This window comes from Nestor notabilis, unplaced genomic scaffold (assembly GCF_000696875.1).
Source record: "Nestor notabilis isolate BGI_N333 unplaced genomic scaffold, ASM69687v1 scaffold11362, whole genome shotgun sequence".
Lineage (NCBI taxonomy): Eukaryota > Metazoa > Chordata > Aves > Psittaciformes > Psittacidae > Nestor > Nestor notabilis.
In genome coordinates, this window is record NW_009917925.1 from 4087 (window position 1) to 15257 (window position 11171).

Below are 11171 nucleotides of genomic sequence, written 5' to 3' on the forward strand. Positions count from 1 at the left end.
TTACATCTGCAAGAAAAACTCTGTAGAAAAGCTATACATATAAGTTGAGATTTTTGAAAACCAAAACATCTTAGAACTGTCGAAACTGATTAGGCTTGTACTGGGAGAGACAGTGAAGCGTAACAGTTCTCAAAATTTCATGCACTGTGACCAGAATCTGTCTGTGGACTCACTGAGTGTTACATCTAGCATATAGCAAATGGTCCAAGTCAAAAAAGCAGGCTCACCTGCTTACAGCTTTTGCAATCCAGTGATAGTTTTGAAATGAAAAAATGGGAGGAAAAAAAAAAACTTGAGTGGTGTATGGTATTGGGTGAAACTGTGCCTAAGTGTATCTTCAGGCTTAGTAAAAGTACCCAATTTAGTGTAAGGACTTTTCTCAGGCACGTTTTGTTTTAGTAATGTCACAGTTCGGTGCTAATGTGTCTTTTAAGTAACTGATTTAAGAAGTACAGAGAGAAAGTTTGAGGGGAAAAATAAGTCAGTCAGGCTTCCTTTAACTCAAGGTGATGACTGAGTACCAGTTCCATTCCATACCACTGTGTGGTCTCAGTGTTTCTTAATCTAAGAATAGTTTAATAGTGTATGTGCTGGTCTTTTCACTGTAGATCAAGGTCAGAATTGGGAAGGCAGTTCTACAGTGCTTGTTTAACATAATTGGGTTTTTTTCCTGGTCCCTGCACTTGTATCCACTCTGCAGCTCCTTGTTGTGTGTTGTTCACACGGTAATTTTACCATGAGCAAGCTTTAAGATGTGAACTTCAGTATCACATCAGCTACTCCTAACTGCTTTTATGCTTTTCACCTCTTCCTGCTTAGCAGTTCATTGCGTGATGGGGAGGGGCATGCACACCTACAGTTAACTACAGCATAGCTACTGTAATCTTGTATTCTCTTGCAGATCATTCAGTATTTTAAACTGAAATTTCTTTGCTCCACTTGCTTTAGATTCCTCTTGAGGTGTTCAGCTCTCACCTGTAGGTAGGAGTATGATGATGGGTGGTAGAACAGATTTTTTTGTTCTGTGAAGATGGATATGTATGATTCACAATTCCCAGTCATTCCTGCCCACACATAAACATTGCCTTAGGAGTCAGTCGGTTGCTTTCAAAGTGAATTGGGATTCCTCAGTATTTTTCTAGTTTGTTAATAAACTAAACTTATTCTACTGTTTAGTTTAGGAAATGGGTAAAAATGCCAGAGCATTCAGGCCCAGCTGCAGGTGTCTGAGGCTCAATTACCAAATCTGAGGCATCCCCTCTAGGTTTGGACAGAAAGTGGTGAGTCAGGAATGGGAACCTTGGAGAGGGGCTGTATTAAAGAGGACAAGCATTACAGATGGGTAATGTTCTCTCTTCTTTTCTTATAGGTTTGGAAGAACATTGTTCTCGGGCGGTGAGCAATCTACACTTTTGAATAGGGTGCTACCTGAAGGAGTCAAAGCAATTAATAGTTATCTCTTCCTTGCAATTCCTTTTTTGTACTTGAACCTCTTCCTTTCTCTGGGTTTTCGGCTGAGAAAGACCATGAGCTCAGTAAGTATTTTACTGCTCAGTGCAAACCTGGTTCTTAAAATAAGTTGTTTCTGGCAACCTCCAGAAAGGCTTTGAAAGAGTTTGTAGGAAAGGCACAGGAACACAAGCCTAGGAAAACTTCATGTCACTTACTGTTCTTTGATACTTCAGTATTCCAGTCTCTCTAGAAGCTAGCAGTAGGTCAGGAATGCGTAGAGTGCAAGCAAGAACCCGGCACAACTGTGAACTAGTCTTTCTCCTTTGCAAAGCCTCAGGAGATGTTTTGTCTTAGTGACACAAGTGGTAAGATCTGGGGTGATGTCTTTTCTCTGCTGCGATGTGTTGAGGTAGGAATGACCCGTCCCGCCTTTGGATGCATAGGACAGCCTTTCTAGGGAGGGTTTTATGCATCCTTGTGTGCTTTCATTGGTGCTGTAGAGATGAGGGACCCATGAAAATGATCCTAAAGAAAAGGCTCTGGCTTTGTTCTCTCTTAGGGCCAACGCAAGCGACGTGGAGGAGCAGTTAATTCCAGGCAAGCTCGGAAGCGAAACAGGTTGATGGCTTCTACAGCAGAAATGGCTTCAGAAGCAGAGCCAATAGAGCTTGAAGAAAGTGGTAAGCTTTCTTTTCCACTTGGTCAGATGCTAAACTTCTTCTGGAGGCTTGGGGTCCCACTTGATGTGTGTTGCTAGGCCCCTTCTGGGGGGCGAAGGGAAACCTTGTATTTTTAAAGTGTCTAGTGCCTATGGCAGGGGGGTTGGAACAAGATGATCTTAAGTCCTTTCAGCCCTAACTAGTCTGTGATTCTGTGGAATCTACAAACAGCAAGCATACTGACAACTGACTGAGTTGCATACTGAAATGCAGTACATTCTTCACTCTTGATAGATGAGGTATGTAAGAAAATGTGCTCAAGTGCTGCTCAAACTCAGTTGGGGAACTCCCAAGTTTTAGAGAGGTAATCAAGTGTCATCAGTGGTGCCCCAATCCTCAGGGGAAGATTTGTGGCATGGTACTGTAAAATTACTAGATGCTATGGGATTCCTGTTTTATTCTGTGTGACCCACGTTGTCCTACATTAAATGAATAATCTGTTGCTGTGTACCTACCAAAATCTGTTGTCATTAGTTGTGCCTCGTCCCTCAAGTGAGAGGCACCTCATGGTCAGTACATTCCTAGAAAATGTATCAGAAACTAAAAAGCCTCATTGACCTCTTAAATAGAATTTTACATTGTTTTATGAAATCCTAGTAAAGATTAAAATTAACTATTGGTCTCCTGTTTATTACATGGGGTTTTTGCTGTGCATTTGACTATGAAAGTTTGGAAGAAACATGAGAGAGGAACTTGTACAGCATGGTCCTGCAGTTATTGTGTCCTTTATTATTCAAGTTTTCTATTGTGTGATAAGCATTTTCCTGTGTGAGATATTAGATAATCCGTGCCTCCTGCAAGCTGTTACTGCACAACAGAATCATATGAGGAGCTCAGCCGCTGCGCCTCTTGCACTGCAACTTGCAGAAGACTGGTGGTAACACTGCGTGGACTCACAGGGGCAAAGCTTGAGTGAAATCTTACATTTAGGACGAGAAGAGGGATAGGGCAAGGTTGAATCATAGACTGTTACGTAGCAGCAGGCAATCTTACTCCTTTGCGATCTCTGATCTTGCTTCTAACGTTCCGTTTTTAAGCTGGTGAAGAAGTAGTAGACCTCACATGTGAATCTTCTGATCCTGTAGTCGTTGATCTCACTCACAACGATTCTGTTGTGGTAAGTAGTGAATGTCACTTACCTAAATCTTGTAGGCAGATTGGGTTTGTATTGTACTCCCTGACAGAATCTGAATTTAAGGACAAATTTTAGGGTTGAAGTTGACTTGTCAGTGCATGAAAGCCATGTGTTGTAGGTTAACACAAAAGCTGCTCTGGAGGTGTGCTTGCAAATACTGAGAGGGTAATAGAAAATAGCTTTTTGCTTCAGAACTTGGGCAGAACATACTGGTGATGGGTAACTTAACATAAGGAAATGCAATTTAAAGTTGAAGCTGTGATAGATATATCAAAGATATGGGCCAGTGATTTAAATAAAAAGTGAAGGAGGTAAGTCTCTGACTTTACAAATATGAAGTATTTAGCTGCAACTTTGGTTTAAGTTTCTCTCATCACACATATGCCAACTGCAGCTGTAGGTTATTGTACTACAAACCAGTTTATTACTGCAAGAAGCCTTAAAAAAAAATCCACTTCCTTTTCTGACTCCTATATTTAAAGCTAGAATACATTTGATCCAGTCCACAGTACAGTTTATAATTTCAGTTTTGGAATGCCACTACTGCTTTGCAAACCAGAAGCAAGCAGCAGTAATCGCATGGAGGGGTATCTCCTCCTAGGGTTGTTTGTGAGCCTTTGCAAAGGAAAGACCTCAAACTTTACAACATAATCCACATCAAAGAGGACAATGGGTTTGGGGTCTTTTTCTTCAGCAGCTGTTAATCTCATATGTAGTGTTTGTGGATATCATGCCTGGATTGGCCTGTTTGAGGCAGGGGGAAAAGAGGAAAGATTCTTCTCCAGTCTAAATCAAATTAGGGGGTACTGAATCTGGGGAGCAGGGAGGAGGGTTCTGGTGCTTCATAAAGTGCCTCCATTTCTATCCCTTTATGGCAGTGTGTGCAAAAGTAACCTCATGTTTTCAGAGCAGTAGCTAATCTACTACTACTGTTAATATTCTTCAGCAAAATGAGGGACTGATATCCTGCCATTCTTAGCTTGTTTTGTTGTCATTGCTTAGCTTAGCTGGTGTTTGTATATAACACTAGGAGTGCACAACAAAATCTAATTATGTGTTCTTTTCTCTTCCTTCCCATATCTATTGATGCAAGATTGTTGAAGGTGAGTTGACATTTTACAATTGATAATGGGATTATCCTAAAGTTAAATTTTCTCTGTGCGTGTTTTCCAATGAACTTGAGCAGCCTGGGTTGAAACTGCCTTTTCCAAAAGGCAAAAGACATGCTAAAACGTCATGTAAATGGGTCTAATCTGTGCTTAGTAGTCACTGACAGAGCTTGTAGAGAGTGTCTGAAATAAAATCCATCAAGGCTGGTGAAAATAAGTTTTTTTATTTTCCAAATACAGAAATTCTTTAAGGCCAGGGCTGATAGTAATCTGAACTATCACCAGAATATCTGCTTTGAATAGGAAAATGCTGAAAGTTTTTCTTAGCTTTTATTGTGAAGAAGGAACTGAAGTAGGGAGTTACTGATGGTCATACTACTAATTTCATTATCTGGTGTAACGTGCCTCAAATTTAATAAGAAGTATTAAGAAGTGTAGATTTTTTATTTTTTTTTTTTTCTAATGTAGGTGTTACAGTAGTTAGAGGTGTAAAGAAGTTTAGCTTTTACACCTGAATACTTCTGCAGGAAGGAACTTCAATTTTATGGCAATTTATGTAATTTTGATTGGTTAGTTAGTGCTTAATTATTTTTACGTGTAAGTGGACTTGCAGAGATAATTATTGCATGTGGTTTCTAATTGTTAAAAAGTAAACAGCAGTTCTTTAACCTTTGGATGTTCCAGATCAGGGAATTTCAAAAACCTTACCTCTTTTTATCTTGGGCAGTATAATTCCATTTTCAAGTTTTCTTAACACAGGAGGAAGATGATGAAAAGACACTACCTAATCGCATTATTGTAATTTCCAAGTAGTGATCTAAAAAAGATTGATTTTATAGAAACTGTCTTTGAGTGCAGAACTTTGACAAAGAGTGGAACAGTTTAGAATCGTATCTGGATAGAGCAGTGAAGAGCCACAGCAGCTCTATAACTTAAATATTTAGATATAAGCATCTCTTCCATGACTTCTGAAGTTTTCTGAACCAAGCATGCTTGTATTTCACCAGGCCTTTTTGTTGTGTATGTGCTCCCATGCCATGCAACTTTAAAACTTAACTTGAGTACTCTCTGAATTTCTCAACATAGTATAGTAGTGTTCTCTTTTAGGAAGAATGGAGAGAGGATGCTTCCCTTTATAAGGGAGATCTGTTCACAGGTAGTGTAACTGTATGAAACTTAGTACACCAATAATCATTATGATCATGTTTCAGCAGTTTGTGAATAGAGCAATTTTTTTAAGTTGATATGCAGCAGAATATTTCCAGTGCCTGGAGGTGTTCCACCTTAATATTTAAGAAACTAGTTTGTTCTTAAGCTAGCTGAATATGGTCTATTTAAAATGTGAACTGTAACAGGCTATTTTTAATCATGCATTTCATGTATAGCTCCAGGGCTATATATTTTATGCTGTATCTAACTTAATAAAATTAAATTACAGAGAATCAACGACAAAGGAGAAATCTGAGACTCAGAAGCCAAAGACAGTCGGACAGCTGTGTACTGAGTAGCGATGATGAAGATGAAACAAGAGATAATGATGTGTATGTGACAGATAAAGTGTCTCGAGAACTGGGACCTCTGGAAGATGAAACTGCAAGTTCAAAGTATGTATGCTTTATGACCCTACCAAACATGGAATTTGGCTTTTCTTACACATACAGAACTAAGTTACATTCCTATTGCCTGGCTTATCTTTGAAGTCTTGCCTTATTCCAGTTGATTCCTTCTTTCAGTGAGGGAATTTTCTTTCTCATGCATATCGCACAGTGACCAATTGGTACCATTTGCACTTAAGGATAAAAGTCCATCCAAAGACAGATGGCACTTGGCATACAACCTTCAAGATGAGCGTGGGGATATAGCAGGGAAGGGGGATTGGTCATAAGCCATGGCTCATAATGTATTACATAAACTTTTCGTGCAAAACCCTAGTAGTGATGTTAGGTAGGGAAATATTTTCACTGGTGTTGATGAGGCTTGGTATCATGAGACCATCAGGCAGCAGCATGGCCAATTCCAGTAAGAACTATTTACTCATTCACTGCTTTTGTACACAGTCTGCCAGTTAACTGCCTTTGTGTCTTAGGGCAACAGAAGTTCTTCAAAAAGTACAATTGCAAGGCAGTTGTGGACATAATACTGTTATAGGCAGGTTTTGTTCTGTCTCAGGTATGTCATGGTGCTCTGATATATTTGCATGTAAGATGGAGATCTCACTGTTGAGGATAGGAGCCATGACAAGAAGGACACTATACTGCAGAGAAACAGTAAATTCCTGCTATAGGAGCACTGTATTATGTTGAGAAAGATGCATTTGCCTGATTAAATGAAGTCAGGTGACCATTTGACTAGGGAATCTGAAGAACATGAAAACTGTGGTACAAACATTTATTTTATTTTATTTTTTCAAAAGTTAGGGGAGAGAATAAAGGTTTTAATAAACTGGTGTGCTTTGAGCTTTTTAGATTACTGAAAGGCAATGAAGGAGAGAACTTGAGTATGGAAATTTTTGATGTCAGGTCTTAAATATACCACCTCAAGGGCTTATACTGTCATAAAACATAGTACATTTTGCCAGTGCATTTATAGGTTTTAGGTCATTGATTATTAAAATAATGATATATATGTAACCGATAACTTAGCTTTTTGAAGTCTAAATAGGGATGTACAGTAGAAGCAGATGTTTTTTGGGTTCTGCTTGACTAATATGTGAAAAATTGAGACCTAGAATGTAATTACATTTCTACATTAGAACTTGTCAAAAAAAGGAATCCAAAATCCAGTACAAGCTTTTATTCTGTTACTCATTAACTCATGTAATCTTACATACACAAAATGTGTGTAATACCTGAAAGACACAGCCAAAATACCTGAAATTATGCTTCCTATCATGACAGATTTGATAAGGAAGCAGCTCTTGGAATGAATGGTTTCCAAAGGACAGCTAGGTGCTTTTGTCACAAAACCGCTATTTCTGACCTGTGGAAGATTAATGCTGCCATACGTGTGCTGCACTGTGCTACAGACTGCTGTTACTTTTAACAGTAGAGCAGGGGGACTGACTGCATTGTTCCGCTAATGAGAAGCAAGACCCCGTTTCCTTTAGGGAAGGGGCACCCGCACTGCTTATTGCGTGCAACTAATGGAGAGTGAAAGACACACAGGGACCTTCAGGTGAAATGCATCATGGCTGGTGTTTGCAGTCGGGTGATGACAAGACAGGTTAGGTACCGGTGACCCTCAGTGCGCGGTGACATTAACGGATGTGTGTTCTTTCTGCTTTTCTTCTCTCTGTCACAAGGCCATCTGGTACTGTCAGCTGTCCGATTTGCATGGATGGCTACTCGGAGGTAAGTATTTGCATCGTCAGGACTTCTTGTATGTCGGAGGGAGAATGGGATGCTGGGTGAGCTGAGCATCCCTGCTGGCTGATGTGGACATCAAGACAGCTGTGTGCAGACAGCTGTCTTGAGGTACAGACCTCGTTGGGAAGGTCGAACTGGCTTGTAAGTGAAAGTCATTTCTTGGCGGTGTACGTAGTGCCAGAAACACGTCCCAAGCTGGCACTGAAAGGTCTTTGGGTTCCTTTAATCGGCAATGTACTGATTCCAGGCACCCAAGTCCTCTTTGCCTGCTGCCAATAGACCAGCAGAGGAGAATAATTCCTCTGGTGGTTTCTTTTCTTTCAGATTGTGCAAAGCGGACGACTGATCGTGTCAACTAAATGTGGCCACGTCTTCTGCAGCCAATGTCTCCGTGATTCCCTTAGGAATGCCAACTCTTGCCCAACCTGTAGGAAGAAACTCACTCACAGACAATATCATCCACTGTACATATGAGTACTTCACTTTCTCAGGACAGACTCCACTGGGATTTTGAGGAAAATGTCATGGTTTCAAAGTTCTGAAGAATTAAAGAGCGGCAGGTTGTGCAAATCCAAACTGATGTTTTTCTTTGAGAATAACTTGTACATGTATAGACAGCTTTTTTATTGTCCAGGCTACATCTTGTAATGTCCCTGGTTATAATGTTAAATTTAGGACTGTCTCTAAATTAGACCAGCAGCCTATATCAGAAAGGAAGCGACTGATGCACTTCCTTCCATTTTTTTAATGTGTAAGTAAGAGAGGTCTGAATATTTTGTTATTTCCTACTCTTTAAATTATTCCCACCCTCGCATACAGCTGTGGAAGAGTTACAGTTCAAAATCCAGGCAAGCAAGTTGCCATTTCCTTACACTTTTGCTTTTATCCCACTGGAAGCTCATGACTGTATTGCTTTCTGCTATTCTATCTTTGCCCAAGCAGAGGTCTCTATTAAATGGACAACCAGGGTGATTCAGTCAGATCAACTGCTGTTAACCAGCAGTCAGGTGTTCTAAGCAGAAGGCTTGAAGACATGGATTTCCTTAGGAACTCCATGAGATCTGAAGGACATAGACAAACTGCAGCGTGGGCTGCAATGTGAAAATACTTCTTGAAACATTTTAACTGCCCGGAATTCCCATAGTGGAAGCACAGTGCTGAGTTTCTCTAGTAATGTGATGAGGTGGTCCCTTGAGTTTACTGCTCTCTCTTCTCTAGCTCTCTCTCCTGATATCAATGGAGAATATAGAAGTCTTGGCTTGCTAGTGATGCATAAAAAACAAATACCTGTCTGGTGCCCTCTTGTCAGCTGAATCCCAAAGTACCCACAGATCTTCTACCGTATCAAGTGTCCCCAGCGTAATGCTTCAAGTCCAGTGCAACTGCTTGGCTGTTCTCACCAACTGATACAGTGACACCTGATGGTTTTAGCCTCTGTGATAGAATTGGAAAGTAAATAATTGTATTGCCCTGGATTCAGGAAGCGGAGGCTTTCAAGGACGCTCAGTAGCTATCTTGGCTCGGCAGCTTGTTGAGAGAGAAGTTTAATGTCCCTTTGCCCTGAGGGTTGTTCTGCTTTCTTGAAATGTACATCTTTGGACTTGGACACATGTTCCTGGAGAGAGCATTCCTCTCTTGAACCAAGGCAGGAAAGCACAGGTTTATGCACTGTTATCCAGACAGCTGGTTTTGCTTTTTTCACCACAGGCCTGAGTTATAAATACGTGCTTTAAATGTGTTATAACTAAAAGTTGAAACCTATGATGTGCAATCCTAGAAGGGCTGATATAAACAGGAGCTGATAGAAAAAAAACATTCTATATGGGTAAGATGGTTAAAATCAGTATTCTGTGAGCCACATCTGCATCTATGAGAAGCTCCAAAATTAAGCTCAGATGCCTTTTGGCAGCTGCTTGCTCCAGAAAACCATGAGGAGCACTGGTCTGTGCTCTGAGCAGCCAAGTTGTAGGATGTGTTTAGTTAACATTGGTATCTGAGGTGTCTTTGCTCACTTGTCTGAGGGATCTGTGGGAAGCCTTCAACAAAAGCAGCTCTTCTAATGAGTTGTCTCAAGTTGTGTTTTGAAGACTGCAACCGAAAAGTAGAGCGTTTTGGCTTGTTATAAGTAAAGTTTAGGGAAGTTTCTGGATGTAGTCATGCTGACAGAGCTTTGTTCCATGAAGGCTCGCGTAAGAAGTGCAGTAGCTTCCCCACCCTGGTTTGGGATCGCTTTGGTCCAGTGCCGTTATCTGGAATATGCAGTTTCTGCATTGTGGCAGTCTGGGAACTGCTGAAAAGTTACCCACGTTTAGTTACTGTGTGCTCCCCAAGCAAGGACTGCAGGAGTCCTAGGGCAGCATGGTGACAACCAGGAGCCTGCGCTTGTGTCCCCCAAAGCAGAGAACTGATAGAGCAACTCTAGAGGTTGCTCATAGCAATAGCTGCATGAAGAGAAGCAGCCCAGCCTTAAAGCTGTCGAGGTGCTTTAAGGGCCACAGCAACCGCTTGCTCCCGGTTGCTTACAGAGGAAAAGATGAAGAAAAGAAAAAGGCCAATTTTCCTTGGGTGCTCCTGCGCGAGAGGGATGAGAAGCAGAGGATTTAGTGGGTAGCCTCTGGGAATGAAGGGTGGTCACGTCCCTGTGCTTTGTTCTAGCTAGTGTACTCGCCGTAGGCTAAAATGACTTTGCACAACTCCCTCCGTGTAAATATCACTTTGTAGGTAGTGTCGCCATAAACGGATCTAACTGAAATTCTGCTACCACAAACTAGAGACTATTACACAAAAAAGTGTTTATCTTTTGTTTATGCTGTGAAGTGCCACAAATTTTGTGCAACACAAAAAGGAATTTTAAGTCTCATTCCATGGAAAAAGACTAAATTGCATTACAGGTTATTTTTTTTGGAGGGGAAGGGACTGAAGGAACCTGACTATATTGGAGTTCTACTGATGTTTCACAGTGGCAAGAAATGACAGAGAATATAAGGATTTTTTTCATTATGTAAATGTATCTCTTCTTGTTGTATATAGTTCATTTTTCCTGTATTTAATGGTATTCATGTCTGTCTGTCCCATCTCCATGGGACTCTGCTGGTAGGCAAACAGTTCTTTTACCAAGTGAAAATAAAACTATTGATTTGATCAGCTGGAAGTTTTGGTTCTTTTAATCGCACTGTGTTATTGAATAAGGGCGGGGAGAAATCTCACATGCCCAAACCTTTGTGTTACTTTGTCTGGTGTATCTTGTATGGGGAAGAGGAGGAGGTGCTGCCTGGAGCAGTTTCTAGAGCATGCCTGTGAGGATCGTTTCCACATGAAATGCAGGAGGAGGTCTGCTGGAAATCTGACTTCTGTAGTTTTTCCTAGAAAGAGTGGTTTGTGGTGGACCTGA

At 40.8% G+C, this 11171-nt stretch overlaps 1 protein-coding gene across 1 annotated transcript; it reads left to right on the plus strand.

Moving 5' to 3' along the window:
• Positions 1-2011: 2011 nt before the first annotated feature.
• On the plus strand, positions 2012-8367 carry RNF4 (ring finger protein 4; the record flags this gene model as incomplete). The annotated part of the gene is made up of 6 exons (XM_010009471.1): positions 2012-2132; positions 3209-3288; positions 4400-4409; positions 5854-6019; positions 7717-7765; positions 8105-8367. Coding segments are annotated over 6 exons (576 nt in total), but the record flags the coding sequence as incomplete, so codon positions are not given.
• Between the last annotated feature and the right edge of the window lie 2804 nt (positions 8368-11171).